General features: G+C 37.3%; 1 protein-coding gene across 2 annotated transcripts; it reads left to right on the forward strand.

Moving 5' to 3' along the window:
- The first annotated feature begins 609 nt into the window (after positions 1-609).
- LOC107091979 (ras-related protein Rab-39B) lies at positions 610-16,686 on the forward strand. Of its 2 annotated transcripts, none has more exons than XM_015386243.1 (4): positions 610-1,003; positions 5,612-5,899; positions 14,679-14,859; positions 15,980-16,686. In XM_015386243.1, exons 2-4 carry the CDS (start codon positions 5,685-5,687, stop codon positions 16,223-16,225), a joined length of 642 nt encoding a protein of 213 aa, XP_015241729.1. In that variant the 5' UTR covers positions 610-1,003; positions 5,612-5,684; the 3' UTR covers positions 16,226-16,686. The 2 variants fall into 2 exon arrangements, with proteins under 2 accessions (XP_015241729.1, XP_015241728.1); XM_015386242.1 differs by having other exon boundaries at positions 611-999.
- Positions 16,687-17,223: the final 537 nt, after the last annotated feature.

A 17,223-nucleotide genomic window follows, 5' to 3' on the forward strand; every position in this document is an offset into this window, starting at 1 on the left:
CTTTTCTGAAATAAACAGTTGAATAAACGTTTGAAATGTTTGTGTACGTCACAACAGGACCAAAAAAAGAAATAAAACTCATTTAACGCTCTTGGCAACAAGGAAGCAGAGGAACAAAGGGGTTTTTTATAGAGCCTGGTTTGGGATTAAAAGGAACTACAATTCCCAGACACCATAACGCCCTAGCTGACCGTTTCCGTGTCTGCGCACTGACGTGACACCGTAAAGACCTTAATAAAGGTGCAGGTTAGATATTAAGTACAGCGGAAATGTTTATAAAATAATTAAATAAATAGTTCTATTTATGTAAAACGTCGCGAAAAATAACGATATCTCACTCACATGTTCAGTTGTAAATAATTTAGTCATTTTGCAACATTTTTTTTCTAAATGGTTCTTTATAATTTTAGGCAGATGTGTTTGTAAATGAAATAATTGTAGGAATTTATAATTCCTGCATTACCAGGCCTAGTTGGATTGATGCTTTAGGATGTCTTCTGGTAAAAGAAAGAAAGTTTTCTGCGCCTCGTGGTCGGCGCGCGGCTCTCGTTGCGTCCCTATGCTCATCTTTACGGTAGTGGTACTGATGCGGGATGAGTCAGGCTGTATGATGCTGCCCCTGCTGCTCTCTGCTGCCATTTCATCAGCTCCAAACAATCAGCAAACACAGACTGGACCCCCCTCCTCCTCCTCATCCTGACAGCCTGCCCCCTCCCTCAGCAAACTGAGACCTGGGGCTCCGTCTGGTCCTGCGCGTAAAGGAAAGGAAGCTGCACCTGCTGTGGATGCGCTGCGCTCCGGGCTGTCCAGCGGGGCCTGACCGTGAGAAAGCGCCAGATCCGGGCTCCAGGGGCCTGCTGTAGCCGAACCAGCCGGCCTCTTTACTGAGCATCGATCCAGTCAGACCCGTCGGTGCCATGGGGCTCTCATCGGCCTGGATCTGAACAACCAGGGGAGGAGGAGCAGAAACTCCGGCCTAAAGGGGACACATTTCATCCTGCAAGTACAATGCGTCTCTGTTATTGGCTTCTACTGATCATAAAATGCGCTCTTTAATAGTATATATGACGTTCGAAGATGTAACTGCACCAAAATAATGTGCATTAAATAACTTGATAAATATGGAAATAAAGTAATTTGCACACTTTGAAATAATTCTACTAGTTAGAATAGCCTGTTCAGGTCTTTATTCCATGAGAAAGGATGGAGCTCTACATGGCCTATCAGGAGAAGCAGCTCCTTAGGCGCTCATATTCACCAGGGATTCATCTGCTAATGTTTGCATACTGACTAAGCTGTGCAACCTGACTCCACTGGAGACCAGGGCTGATGGGAGGCTTCACAGAAATGGTCTGATGGGTTGCATCAGACCATTTAATAAGCTTAAAAAAAGGAGCTAAAATATGTGTAGAGGTGAATCCATGTAGCTTTAAACGACCCTCTGAGAGGGATACTGCTTGATTTCATTATAAACAATCCTGCTTGTTAATATTTTTATCCCATGAATTCACTGGAAAGAACAGATGCAGGACCGTGCAAAAGTATTTACATCCCTTTTTGATTTTTTTCCCCCCCAAAATTTGCAGAAGCTTCAACTAATTTTCAGTAACAGCACTTTGCATAAATTGCAGAACTGTAAAGAAGAGATCAGTTATTTATTTTTTTCTTTCTAGACTAATAAAAGTCATTAAACACATCTAACTCAAGCAACTGCCTTCAAACATAAACAGATTCTACCTGTGTTTAATAATCCAGCTGACTTCAAAGAGAGACAGACAGTATCTTAGTGAAAAGAAAATAGACCGGCAGATCTTTTAATATTTCTAGAAGTTTGGTTATTTGATCTTTTTCTGTTAAAAAATACCTTTCTTGTAAAAACCAGTGCAAAAAAGCTCAGTAAAAATACAATTAAATAAAAATAAAGAATTTCCCCACTTGTATTTTAGTTTCTCTTTGTATTCCAGAGTTCGTACTACAGGTGCTGAGTCTACCATTTTCTTTTTCTAAAGCAGCTCATTGGCTCAAAGTTCAGTTTGTCAACAGCTCACAATAAGGTGAAAGTCTGCAGTTATGGACCCACAACATCTGATCCAGATTCCTGATCAATCAGTGGCAAAAAGAGGAACACAAGAAAAAATATGTCAGCAGTTTTCTTGGAAATGTCTTAACCCTTAACAGGACTTAATTATTGGAACTCCAAAAACTAAACCACAAATGCATCTCTTATTTTTCCCTTTGGGGCCACCGTAGCTTCCTGATTTCAAAAGTGAAAACACAACCGATTTTTGTTTTTGTGGATTTCAGACGCTCTCCTTCTGTTTCTGCTTTATCTAAGTAGATAAAGGGGTAGAAAAGCTTTAGTCCAGATCAGCTCTAGCTTAGGATGGTCTCACATTCAGATCCAACACATCCAAATTCACCAGATAGCAGCTATTTATTTAATCTTAAATTGAAGTCATTGATGGGATTTTCTTTTACTTCGTTTTTGTAATGAGATCCCATTGAAAACTTTACATGATAGGGCCCTAGAGCTGGTGGGCAGGGGGCCACCCAATGAACCAATCAATCAGTTTATCAGTATAAAAGGAGTACTGTGGTTGCATTTAGTGACTACTGTGAGTTTTATCTGCAGTCTAGTCCCAGCGGCTGCAGATGATTTGTACAAACAGCATCAAGGCTCCCTAAAGTAAAGAGAGCAGAAAAGCAGTGTGGCCTTTTTTAAAGTGATAAGAAGAAGAATAGATTCTGAAGGCTATAAAATTTCCACTGCTGAAATCTAATCTATAAATTCTCTTTGACTTTTCTCATAAATGTATACATTCTACTTTCAAGGGCTAAATCTTTTATTTGTTATCTCTGCTAGGCTGCAGAGATGTGCCTGATAGTCACAGAAGGATGTTTACAGAAATACAGAGAACCAATTCATGCTCTCCTTTACTTCTTTTACCATGCATTCCTGGATTAACTGCAAAAAAATTTCATTTGAAACAGCAGTGATACATAAATATACTGTAAATGTATATAGCACACAAGAGGAGTGAGTGCATTGTGGAAAAGAAACAGACGTTTCTCAGTCATGGGTTTCAAAATACATCCAGATATAGTGATTATTCAGAAAGATGTTTTTTCAAAAAGGTAAAAATCTTTTTTTCTCTGTGTAACTTTCACAGTTTCCATATTTTTATTAAAGAACTTTATGTAGTTTGGCTTTAAAACCAACAGGATTGCAAACCAAAAACCATCTAAAATGTTTGTTTTGTTTTTGTTTACCAAACATGATAAAGTTTTATGAATTTCAAACTGTCTGTTAAAGATTTTTGGTTGAAACTACAGTTATCTAAGTCAGAATAAACACAAATGTATAAAACAATGTGCTTTTGAACAGCCCCATGAGCCCAAAAATGTAAGAAAAAAAAGTGGATTTCTACCAATCCTGTTTTATTGTAGTTGGGACTCAGAAGCAATGAAGTACAATGTAGTGTTATTGCTACAGCCAGGAAGAAAAAAAAAACAGGTAGAAGGAATTTTTATACAAGCTTTCTCTTTAAGTTTAAATGTTAAGAATAGATTAAAAACACAGCGTGGAGAATAAAGTGGAACTATAAATAAAAAGCTCACTTTCATAGGATGTTCGCTTACAGACAGCACGCAGTCGAGCTCCCGTTATTTAAATCCAATGAGATTAATATCCACTTTATTAGGGAAACTGTTATCAACTTCCTTTATTACAGTTTGATTTTATCCTCAACACTATATTTCAACTTTATTCTTGACATCTCACCTTTATTATAAACATTTTATCTTTATTCTTGACATTTTGACCTAACTGACTTGCTGAGGAGGGGTAAAAATACTCAGTTATAATGAGGATATGAAGCTATTGATAGGATTATTATTGCTGAATACTTAATTACAAACATGCTATACTAAGAGATGTTCAAAATATTAAAAAAAACACAGTTTGAAGATGAATGTCAGTGTGCAGAATCACTAAGATAGTATGAGCTGAGAGGTCATCTGGTAAAAAGCATATAACAGTTTCTATCCCCCCCTCCCACTGTATGATAAAATATGCAACCAACCCCTTAATAAAACAGGGTAAATTAGCCAAAAGATTATTATATATAGGAAATAAAAGAGTTGAAAATTAAACTTTGGCCTTTATGCTTTTTAAAGCGCAGCCAGACTTTGCACACTAATGGTATCAGGGTAAATTACAGCCATAAAAGCCAGAATAAAAGTGGGACAATTCAATGTTAAAGTTGTCTAATCATTTTTATTTGTGTTAAAGATTTGATATGACTCTTTGCCCAGGGCGTCACAACCTTTTGACATAGTTTGAGGACAATTAGAAAAGATGAATGCAGATTAATGAAGATCACAGCTACATGTAACTATCTGACCTTCTAAAGGTTGTTTTTTTTTTGTAAGGGCAGCTTACCCCCATACCAGAACCGTACTCTGCCCACATGTTTGAAAAAGCACCTAATGGAAGCGGTTGGACCAGTATCTCCACTGTGGGTTGCCAACTCCCTGAAAAAAAAAGGGACACCTCATGTGCGTGCCAGCTGACCCGATTACCTTTACCCATTATGGCGTGGGGATTTTTTAGGCCCCCTTTGTGTGTGAAATGTTTTCTTTAACTATTTGACTCAAATCTGCATTGAATTAGATATATATTTGCAGTCTGCTTTATATTCATTGTCGCAGACTTTTTTTTGCATTCCTCCCTATATTTCTGCGTCTTTTTTTCATTTTTTTGCCGGAGGAGGAGCATTGCTATGCAAAGGTGCACCACCCTCAAAGCATCAGAATTTAAATTACTCCGTTCGTCCCCCATATTGTTTTGTTGTCTCACGCTATCTTCTCCGTGAGCGACACTTGGCTCGACCAATGGGATGAGGGTATTCTGGGTCTTTACATATATGTTGTCAGGTCATTGGTCACAACGCAGGACAGGGCCTGGGAACAAGTTTACCGTAAGTTTTGTATCTAATGTGCCCTTGTTCTTCATTTTCCATTAGTTTTTTACTGACTATTTTTTTACTCTCACAGTAATACGGGACAAAGCGCGTACCTTTTCCACTAAATACGCGACAGGTACTTTTATTTTTAAATATGGAATGATTCTGTTTTTCAAGGGACGGTTGGCAACCCTAGGAGGGGCCCAAATCTGTGCTTTGCCCAGGGCCCTGATATGACTAGAACCACCTCTGCTTTAAATTGTAGTTTTAAATAAAAATGATAAAATAATTGAACTTTATTAATCTCACACTGGAGATATTCACCTCTGCATTTAACCTATCTCCATGGGGAGCAGTGAGCTGCCATTGTGCGGCGCCCGGGGAGCAGTGTGGGCTTAAGGGTCTTGCTCAGGGACCCAGGGGGTCCCATGGATTCCAAGCACAATGCCCTAAACATTTGACCCTGGTGTTGTAATAATAGACTACAGAGTGAAAGATAAAGATATTATTAATGTTTCAAAGCTTTTTTTTAACAACAAAGAAACAAACAGCTTCTTATGGAAACTGTCTCTCAGAACAGTGTTTAAACCAAACCCAGTGAACAGATAATGGTCTAATGGGGACATGCTCTCTGTCTGTCACGCCAGCTCGCGCTGACGCACGCGCCCGCCGCGCGCTCCCCCCTCAGCAGTCCTCAGCAGCGCGCGGAGCGACGCAGCCATGGAGGCCATATGGCTCTACCAGTTCCGCCTCATCGTCATCGGGGACTCCACGGTGGGCAAGTCGTGTCTCATCCGGCGGTTCACGGAGGGTCGCTTCGCCCAGGTGTCCGACCCCACCGTGGGCGTGGATTTCTTCTCCCGGCTGGTGGAGATCGAGCCCGGGAAGCGGATCAAGCTGCAGATCTGGGACACCGCGGGTCAGGAGCGCTTCAGGTGAGAGGAGATGACAGGGTGCATGGCAGGAGAAACAGCTGATGGCAACTCCTGCTGTTTTTAAGCTCCTGAACATGTTTATATATCACTTAAACAGCATGGGTTCTATTTATAAGTTTGCTTTTATTGTTGTCTAAAACTTTATTTCTATAAAATTCCTAGTAATTTGCAAGCAAAGACAGAATTTAGATGTATTTATTTGTAATAAAATGATGCAGGATAACAATCCTGCATTTTTCCAATAACACAAAGAAGCTCATAGAGATTTAAAATGATTTTCTCTCACAGTGCTGAATGGTTCAGTGCTATTTAAACAGTGATTTTATAAAAGAATCAGAGATGGTTGTTAAAGGGTAACCCACCCCTGAGCTGAAGTTAGTATTGCTGCTCTACCCCCAGCAGTTTCTATCATGCATAAAAATATACATGATATTTAGGTAAACTCCAACTTCTAGGTTTTTAGGATCAAAGACGTAAAAGCAGCGCTACTCTAAAACAATGTTGGTGTTTTCACTTTATATAACTCTTCTAATAAATACTTTACATCTTCTGGAAATCACTTTCTGTTCCCAGAAAATAACATGTTGCAGTACCCATTCCAGGCCTGTAGGTGGAGTTGTAACATTTTCCCTGAAATTCACCAAAAAATAAATAAAGAAGCATAAATAGTATATATATGTATAACTATTAGTGGATGGTAACTTAAGTCATCTTTGCTGTTGAATAGATTTTTTTTTTTACCAACAACAAATTAAAATGCTTTCTTGTGAAAGGGGTTTATATCATATGTATGGACACATGAATAGAAATATAAATGTAACTTTATTGATGTCACAAAATAAATCAACTTTCTGTGCATATGTCAATATAAGCATATGGAATATGCAACCATATATGTACATGAAATAGTATGCTTGCAAAAAATATTGTTTTTAAAACCTCTGGTATACTATTTTGGTCAGCCCTGAAGTTTTGTTATTTAATGTGTAGGAATGTCCTGATCTGATATTGGAAATAGATCAAATACCAACCAAAAAAATAAATATAGGAATATAAAGACTGCAACTCATATATAGGTTTATGAAACCCATTGGTTATTAGTTATCTCTTAGTTATTTTATTCTACTGTTGCTTATAACATTCCAAACTACTAAAATAATGAATAAAAGTTTATAGGATTCATGTTTATATTGTATCAGGTTAATATTGGTATCCGTCAATACTGAAAGCTGCAATATCGGAGCTCTTAAAGGAAATGAAAAGGTTGCTTTGGGAAATCCCTAATAATGCATTAATGCATACTTAATGCAGCAAACCTTTAGGCTAAACAATGATCACATATTTAAAATATGTGAGTAATCATCACCCATATGAGCTTAACATAAACTCACTGTACTATTTATTTTCTTTTTATTTTCTACATAAATATATTCCGTTTAGGGGTCTGCAGGTGGAAGACCAGGAAGACCTGGAACCAGAGACCAAAAAAAGAGCTTCAATACTTTGTAGAAGTAGATTTTAATCAAGCTTTTGTTTTTAAATGTTGAATTGTTTGAACAATTAGGTGATTTCTGATTGGAAAAAGCCCAGGTTTAAGCAGTTTGGAGTCCTTGAGCAGCAATTTTCAAGTGATAAATTCTCCAAATTTGGAGTTAGAATAAGCCTTCTGATTGCTTCTTCGACACCTCATCTTCTTCCCACCTTTTTAGTTTAGGAGGACGGTGATATTTAACATTTAGGGTTAATAATGTGGCCTAAAAATTGAGGTTTTATATCTACGGAAGAGGATTAGGGCCACTGAAAAAAAAAGAAAAAGTTATTTAATTTTTACATTTTATTTCAGTATAATATGAGAAAAAAGTCACATTTCTGAGATTAAAGTCAGAATTATGACTTTTTCCCATATTGAACTGAGATAAAATTAGGAAATCAGTTAACTTTTTTTTTTCAGTGGCCCTAATCCTCTTCCGTAGAAATCTACTAATTTTTTAAGTTATAATTTTTTAAAGGTGCTAAATGTTTGGAGTTCACTCAAAAAACGTTATGATAGTAACCATTTTTGTTTTGCGAACTGTAAAAACATTTAAAAAAACTAGACCTTTATCATAGGATCACAGACATAAAAAAATCCAAATCTCAGAAGAACGAAAATAATAAAAGGAAGAACTGTGGGAAAAGCAGCAAAATCAGGTTTAATCAGCACATTACACCGTCCATACGCAGAAAAAAAAGGAACCTCAAGGTCAACAATTTAATACTGATTTATTTAGAAACTGAAACAACCATGCCTTTTGCGTCACATAAGCATGGGTTTAACACATAACAGCTATTTTTACAGACATCCATCAAAGGACAGATCCTTAATTGACCTTTTCAACTGACAATGATAAATTCATTGCTCATAAGGAGCTTTAGCATAAAATCATCCCTGCATTGAGATATTATTTAACGTTGGCTTGATAAATTACAGACATGGTGTTTATGGATAATCTCAGCATCTATAATTGATTATTAAATCACTTCTTTTGCTTCAGGACTGTAATCTTTATAAAATATAGCCCCATAATCACATTATACATTTAAAACCTTAAACATAAAATATACTTTTTATGTTATACCAGTCTTTATAGATTTATCTCTTATAATTACTCAGTACAGATTCATTTAATGGCAGAATGTTCTGTGACCATATTCAGATATAACATGTTGTGAATGTGGATTTTGCAGCAATGCTTTTTAAGCTGCTGCTCTTCGTCCGTCCTGTAGCGGCTATTATTTAGTGCAGTGCTGAAACCAGTTCATTTTCAGCTTCACCTTCAGTTTATCTCCCTACAGGTTGGAGTTCATTTTCTTCTGCTTGTGAAAAGTTTCTCAGAAATACACTTTTTACATTATCAGCATAATAAAATCTACATCATAATCTGAAAGACTATGCTGATGAAACACATATTGAGCTCATTAAAAAACACTGTCATTTTAAATTCTATTTCAGTATTTAATGTTATTTTGTAATTTTCTCCATAACTACTTTTCTCACAAGTGTTGTGCATTTATCTTTTTACATTAAAGGTCTATTTTTTAATTCATTTATCATTTATTGGTCGGCCTTTTTTGATGTTATGGATTTTAATGCAGATGTTTGTCAGCAGGAAGAGATCAGATCCTGCATTGCTCTGCTCTATAGATATTGCATATTAGAGAGGCTGAAATAAGCCTTATGTCGTACGTACACATTATTGAGCTCATCTTGGTGATAAAAGCAGGTGGCTGTCACCTGCCTTCATCCTGTGTTTTCATGTCAACACCCATTAGAGAGCAGATAGTTATAGAGACCAGTTTTCCATGATGTCTTTAAACTTCTACTCGAAATTAGATGTAGTTTTCTTTAAATGTACCCCATCACCATAACACACAGACTTGTTTTTTTGAACCTGTATGCCCAGTATGGTTAGAAAATACCAATATTCTCCTAAACATGTTTATAATACGCAGCTAAACTGCCGATTGTAAGAAGCTGATTGTTTATTTGGTTTCAGGTTGACAAATTCAAACTATTTTGTGTACTTAAATTACTTATTTACAATCAAAATTTAATTTTTTTTAATTTGTTTTATTGCTAATGCAATTCTAAAGACACTGTTCTCTCATAATGCTTAAACAAATCCAGATTTATAATGATTTATAGTTCTTTTAAAGATTTGAAGACGATGTTTTGATATTTTTGCGCTGCAGAGCTTGCCTCTCTTTCCATCTTGCTCTGGTGGTTTTTTTTCTCTCTGAGGCAGATCTTTTAGTCAGCCTTGTTTTATCTGCACCTTCCTTGCTTCCATAAATATACCTGTATAAATAAAGCATGAGTGTGTCAAATCAAGTGACTCACTTGACAGGTTGGATGATTTTTTTTCCCACCCACCCCTTCTTTCTTGGTTTCCTTTCCACTGACTAATCCTCCCCCCTTCCTTTTTTGAGGATTTTCATGTAACACGTCTCTCTGAGTAAAGCCTATAAATGTCAATCCTAATATATTGAGTATTTTATTAAGTATAATGAAAAAAAAAGCCTGAAAGGAGCTAAATTTGTCTTTAAATCTCTGAAATCCGGTTAAATAATATCAAAGTTGTCCACACATTTCCTCTGCAGTGATCAAGGAATGAAGTTTTTCCTCTGCTACTTTAGAGTTAGTTAGCAGATTTGATCGAATCTTCACCAGTTTGTGAAATCACAGAGAATAAACAAACAAAAAACAAAAAAACTGGTGCTTGAGATATTACCGGTTTACAGACACTGTCTCGAGGTTAGAAATGAAGCTTTGTACGGCACACTTTGGGGTTTGTCGCTGTAATTGTCTTTACATTTTTTTGTTGTAATTTTCCTGACTCTGGCTGGATATCTTATTTCCTGACATGTGTGTACCCTATGTGAGTCCAAAATAAAGAAAAAGAGAATAAATGGGAAAAATTTGTCAATAAAACAAGCATACAGCATGATGAGCTAACTAGCTTAACTGAACCCAGTGTAACATGTGAAGCTAGCATTTCTTTTTAACTGTTTTATATAAACTCATTAGTATTTCTGACTTCCCAATTAGTAAAATACAATGAAATAGCTAACCTGACCCACCAAAGAATTTCATTTGTTAAAATTTTTAACAATTTCATTGTTGCCTACTTGGAGCTTAAAATCCAATATGGCTGCCACATTCCTTAGAGCCTTGGCAGTGGCGGCCATGTTTTAGTTTTAAAGATAAACTGCTTTACTTTCTTCAGTTTGTGTCTATATAGAAAACAGACACACCCATATTGATGTACAATAACTGAAGAAACAGACACTGCTAGCGTGATGATAGCATGTTCATTGAGAACATGACAGTTAGCAAATAACAGCGGTTTTCTGATTTATTGTATAAATAAGTTGAATCTGTTACATTCCTAGTGCGCGTGGGGATGGAGGGTGTATTCAACAATATTTTCTTTTACACCATGCCTTGTTTAACTTTTTAAAAATCCTTATTCATTCAAAACCCATCCTAGATTAGGTCAGTAAGTACCCACAGACTAAACTAATATCCTTTGTAGTCTGTATCTGTGCACCTTCTTTGAGTATCCGCACCATGTTGTAGATGTTGTTGCTTTAGCAAATGAAGGAGTTGGTCTTGTAGTAATGATATTTTCCCATCAGAATTCCTTTAATATTGCTCTTTTAAAAAATATTATAATTTCTGCAGTGTTGTGATACTGTAGGCCCACCAATCAGGGACGCCATATAAATGTTGTGATTTTCTTTTCTTTTATATTCCCAGCCCGCTGGGAATTTATGTTTCTGATACTTTAAGATGTTTATTACCCTCCCCTGTAGGGGTGGTAAAATATCTTATTTAACCAGATATTATTTCAGCTGTTATATACTGTTTATGACACACAGTCCTACTAACTGTGTGTTAGAACAATAGATGAAAGAGTGATTCAAGCACTAATCATGGTCAAACAGTTATTTCTGCACATACATGGAATACATTCACCACTTCTGTTCAAAATATAGGAGTTTATTAAAGGTAATTCAGCCCCAAGTCAAACATATTTCAGTTTAACACTCTCAACTAAGACTAGTAAAACTCAACTAAACTAAACTAACTACTATGTACAAAGAGGAAGGGGAAAACTGTTGAAAAACATATTAGAGTTTAAGATGGATTCTGTGTTTGAAACCAAAGTTTATCTGGAATAATTTGGGATATGATCAAATTATCTTTTCACTATTTTTAAAGAAATTGGAATGTTTTCAGACCAATTCACAATGCAAATCCATGAGGTGAATAAAACATTATTTGGCCAAATAATGTTTTATTAAATTATTTGCTTAATCAAGAACCAATAACCTTTAGTTAAATGATTCTTTACCCACTTTGAAATAGCTAGCAGTGAATAGACATCAGGATTCCACTAAATGACTCTTGGTCATACTTGCTAATGGAAATGTAAAGAGCATTTGAGGAACACATCAACACTAATGTTACATCAGTGTTTAAATCCTTAGTGAATAAAGCTTGTCTAAGCTTTAGCAACAGCTCAACACATATTCCTGTAGCATAGCGTAGCATGCAGTCCATTCTTTAGCATCAATTAGCATTGTCTTTACTCAGCAGTAAACACACGATATGATTAGCATCATCAAAAGACATATTGCTTGTTCTGTCCCTAATCATGCCAGACCTGCAAACCTATTTCCATGTCCATTTGGAAAGCTTGAGTTTCATCCATTTGCAGCTCTGCAGTCAGGGATTCTTTTCCCTCAGTCTCACAGCAGGGGTCCCCTCAGTCTCACCCCCAGGGCATTGTTCTCATCCAGTTTGGCTCTGTAAGTTCTGAAACTCAAGAGAAATGTGTTGCAAAAGGTCTGATTGCAGCAGTTTGGTTCTGAAGGGTTCTGACTTATCCTTGATGGTTCTGGGGATCCGGTTCCCCTGGGGCCCGCATCTCCACTGTGGGCCACAGTGGGCCCCAGCTTTGAGCGCAAGAGCAGAAGTGAGCAAAAAGAGGCTGCTGGAGCAGAGGAGAGCAAAAAGAGAGAGAATCCTGTGTGTTCTGTGGTTTTGCTTTTTCATTACAGAGGGGAGTGGTTTTTCACACTTCTGGTGGCTTCCACGTGACTGCTTTGGCTGGAAAAGGGGGGGCTGCAGAAGTCCCCCAGCTGTTATTCACCAAAGCTGCATTTTCCTCCTCTGGTCATCCTATCAGGATGAAATATGGACACTTGTTCCCAATGTCCAAAAAGTATGATCATGGCATATGGCACAACAGCAGGTTCCAGACTCTAAAAGCTCTGTGCTATGCAGTGCTGCCCTTCCCAAATGGTTTGTTGCAGACTACTGGTCAGCATCTTATCCTATACAAAAACTATTAGTGCCGGGATCCCCCAAGGCTGTATTCTCTACCCACTTCCTCTTTTCTCTAAATTACTACACCTCAGCAGACCCATCTTCCAAACCACTGACATTTGCAGATAACCCTACAGTTTTTGCTCCTATTTAGGACAGTGAGGAGTCTTGGTTGAGCAAAGAAGCAGATTGGCTGTTCAGTCTGTGCAATCAAAACCACATGTAGTTTAACCAGCTCAGCACACACTAATTTGTGGCTGACATCACCCACACTGTCTTCTCTAACTACCCCCAATAACACTGTGTCTACACATACAGTTTTTAGCAGTCACTCTTTCTCAGAATCCATGATGGTCCTCAGGTATGGGCATGATTCAGAACCAGTAGAGACTGCACTTACTGCTGAAATGTGTAAAGAAGTACCTGCCATGGGATTTGCTGGTCATCTCTAATGCTAATTCTTTGGTCTGTTCTGTCAGTTCTATTACCAAACAGAATATACCCAAACTGCATAAGGCCTAGAAAGAGGATCATCAGGTCTGTTAATGAACCTGCAGACATTGTGAAAAGTGGCTCTTTTTTTAGCGGGAATTGTGTGTACATCAAGCTTAACCCAACCTTAATGAACAGAATACCTGCCTTACAGACCAAAGGCCTGATCTTCAGAAGGTTTGCACATCTTTAAACATGTTTATAGGTGCAGTTCAGATCTCCAAAGGTGTGAAGTGCTTTGCATTTGCAATTCAGCAGACAGCAGGTTCAAACCGTTCTTTGCATATGTGCCCTTATCAATATGCAGATCTTATTGTAATGAATGCCCCATACAAATATATGTGTGGAGGTTATGAGAAACATTTAACTACTTTTTAAAGCGGTTTTCCAAATCTAAGATTCAAATAAGGCTGTAGTTTTTGGCTGTATTTTAACACTTCTCTCATTTTGCCACAAAGACGGCATTGGTACAATGACAGATCATGAACAGAGTTTCTGTGCAAATGTAGACATATTTGGACCATCAGTCGTCAGACAAAGACAGCTTTGTTAGGTTTTATGGCATTTTATTTTTTTATATCTAACTCAAGTTATTTTATTTATTCATTGTAATTTTGAATGGTGCTTAGAAAGGTAAGATAGGCTACTGATATAAAATACATTAAAATAATATTACTGTAATTTTCATTTAGATGTATTTCTCTATCTCGTTACCTTCAGCTTCATGGCTAAGAACCTAATCTTTCTTTTTAGATGCTTTTAAGCTGCCTGTAACTTTTACAATTTGCTAATTTTATTGGTGCAGAAAAGAACCCATTTTCACATCTTAACATTTGCACACCTGCAACACGCCCACTATGTGCAAACAATAAAAGATTTTAACACAACAGGGCAAATTAGCACCTGTTGTTTAGAATTCTTGTATATCAGGTCCCTATTTGTAAGCTGCTCTAATGTGAAACTATATAAGAAAATTAGCATAAATAGAACGTGAACATGGAAATTTATTTATTAATTGTTTATATTTATTGTTTGAATCCCCCAAATGTATCATGCCTGTGTGTGCGTGAGTTCTTGAAGCCTAAAGTAAAGTTATGTTTGTGTGCACCCTGTTTGGCAGCAAAGCTGAATCAGAAAGAGAAAGACACATTTGTCTGTTTTAAAATGCATGTCTGTATTTAAGTTCTACTTTATTCTTTGAGATAAGTATGAACATCATGACTCAAATGAATCATGGTATTCTCACCCAGGAGAATGTTGGTCCAAGACAAACCAGTGTCAGTCCTTCATAGCTCATCTTTTCACCTCAACATTTTAACCTTGACACATGGTATGCAAACTACCACCTTGATTGTCAAGACTTGCTTTTTTAACTAATAAAAGGTTTAATTTCTCCTTGAATGCCCTGTGAAGGTCTATTACCAGAGCCTACTACCGTAACTCTGTGGGCGGGCTCCTCCTCTTTGACATCACCAACCGGCGCTCCTTCCAGAACGTCCACGACTGGCTGGAAGAGGCCCGCAGCCACGTCCAGCCGCACAGTATCGTGTTCCTGCTGGTGGGCCACAAGTGTGACCTGGAGGCACAGCGCCAGGTGAGCACAAGGAAAACAGTGGGATTCAATCTGAATCTGATTTTTGGATGTGGTGAGAAAAAAAATGCAGCAGAATCTTACCAAAAATAAAAAATGAGGTTTCCATTCATATTCAGAGCAGTGCAGACTGGAATGAAGGATGAGATGAGCTGTTTAAACTCCCAGTTTGCAGAGAGGCAATAAACTCATCAAAAATGACTTTATTTACGCAGTGCCTTGCAAACGTATAAACCTTGAAATTCACAATATTGACAGTAATACTACAAACATTTTTCTATATATTTCATGGATTTTGTGTTATAAACCAACAAAGAGTGAAACTTAATCTTGAAGTGTGAGAAGTATTGTTTATAGCACATTATTAGTGATAATGTTTAACTGTAATGTATCATTAGGTCGGAATATAAATGTGTTTAAATGAATTAGAATCTAGATAAAAGATTGGTATTAATTTAATGTATTTAATATGAATTATTCAGTATCAATTACCTCCCCATCAATTCCCACAGCATGGCAACCATTAATATGCGTTGTAGTGAGTATAGTGTGTTCACCATGATTTCATTGCTGTCATTTATTTATTTTTTTTGTAAATATTTTATTTGGATTTTATTTAAATCAATAAGAGTAATTAAGTCTGACTGCAAATGCCACCCTTCATATTTATTAAGAAAACATGGACCATCAAATTCACAATTATGTGCACTTTTTTACACAAAAAACATAATAAAACAGTTATGATTAAGTTTTTTTAACTGAAATGTATATGGAGAAAAGAAGTGTAAATGTCATAGTGAGAAGTGTCCAACAATGGCAACAAAAGCATTAAATAAAACATGAGCTCTATTAGCCTGTTTATTTAGGATTAAATCTTCCATCCTCTGATGATAAACAGACAAATCTATTGTGTTTCCATCTCAAATCCTGGTGAAACAGTCAGTGGAGATGATGCTCACTGATTATGGTGAGAAACATGGCCGTTAATGGTGAGCGTGCTCATTTCAGGACTAAAAATTGCAATTGACTCGAGAGGGGAGAAAGCATAATTTTGTGTATTAGTCTCAGCGTACTTTAAGAAAAACTAGTAAACAAGTTGACCAGAATCCTTCTGACGTTGCAGGTGACTCAGCAGGAAGCGGAGAAGCTTGCCGGGGCCTACGGGATGCGCTACATTGAGACTTCTGCCCGTGACGCCATCAACGTGGAGCACGCCTTCACCGAGCTGACCAGGGAGATCTTCGCCTTGGTTCGGTCCGGGGACATCACCATCCAGGAGGGCTGGGAGGGCGTGAAGAGCGGCTTCGTTCCCAACGTGGTACATTCGTCGGAGGAGGTGACCAAGAGTGACCGCCGCTGCCTCTGTTGATCTGGGAAGAGTGTTGATGATGGGAATGACGGTCCGAAAAGGAGTGGATGCCAAGCGGAATATGGCCGACAGACTGCGGAGTCATCCCTCCGAACAGAACAGTTCAGAACGCTGCGGGTGTTCTTCCTTCAGACTGGAATCAGACAGACGGGGGGAGAAATCCAGTGCAGATGCTGGTCGTTGGGGTGGATGAACATCATAATCATGGATGGAGGACTCAAAGGGGTGGATCCATTTCTGTACATGTTTTGTTTCTCAGAAGGAAAGGCTCAAAGTTATTTTTGGTGGCTCCTTTGATGGAACTGCTTTCCCAGAAAGTCTCGCTAAGGCCTTAGAAAACCAGATCCTCTGTTTCGTTTTAATTTCTCCCATTATCACTCCTTCCATTAAACAACTCTTAATATGCAATTTATAATCACATTAAAGTAATCCCATCTTTATTTGGCCATTTCTTAAAAAAAAAAAAAAAAACACCACTCACATCTCATTAAAAGCATTTCTCCTTGGCTGACATCTCGCTTCACATTCCAGGAAAAGATTGTTTTCTGGAATGTGAAGTCTGAAAAAACCCAGAGGTCTCATGTTTTACCTAAATATTAAACTTTTTAAATCTATTTACACCTTACAACCACAAACCTGATGTGTTTTGAATGTATGGAATAATCCAAGTACTACATAAATAAAGGGGAAATAAAAAGGATTTTCAAATATTTTAGATTAAAAATAAATCTGATTAATATGATACCTCTAAAGAATCCCATTATTATCCACCTAATTTGACAAGCCTGGTAAGCAAAGTATTAATCTGAAAAAACTAAATGTAGGTTCATCTTAAAATGGGAGGAGCTGCAGACATTCTCAGCTCAGGAGGGAAAACCTGTTGACTGGACTAAGATGATTAATAGTGGTGCCCTCCATTAAGCTGGTCTTTATAGAAGACTAGAGCGTTTCTAACAGCATCAACATGCTGTTGGTATACTTCTCACCTGTACAGGGAA

Source organism: Cyprinodon variegatus, unplaced genomic scaffold (genome assembly GCF_000732505.1).
Source record: "Cyprinodon variegatus isolate N-32 unplaced genomic scaffold, C_variegatus-1.0 Scaffold361, whole genome shotgun sequence".
NCBI lineage: Eukaryota > Metazoa > Chordata > Actinopteri > Cyprinodontiformes > Cyprinodontidae > Cyprinodon > Cyprinodon variegatus.

Excerpts from the sequence above, each read along its gene's own strand:
- LOC107091979 (XM_015386243.1), top strand. The coding sequence starts at position 5,685 with ATGGAGGCCATATGGCTCTACCAGTTCCGCCTCATCGTCATCGGGGAC. Across the intron at positions 5,900-14,678 it reads GCGGGTCAGGAGCGCTTCAG|GTCTATTACCAGAGCCTACT; the intron begins GTGAGAGGAGAT and ends TGCCCTGTGAAG. Across the intron at positions 14,860-15,979 it reads ACCTGGAGGCACAGCGCCAG|GTGACTCAGCAGGAAGCGGA; the intron begins GTGAGCACAAGG and ends CTGACGTTGCAG.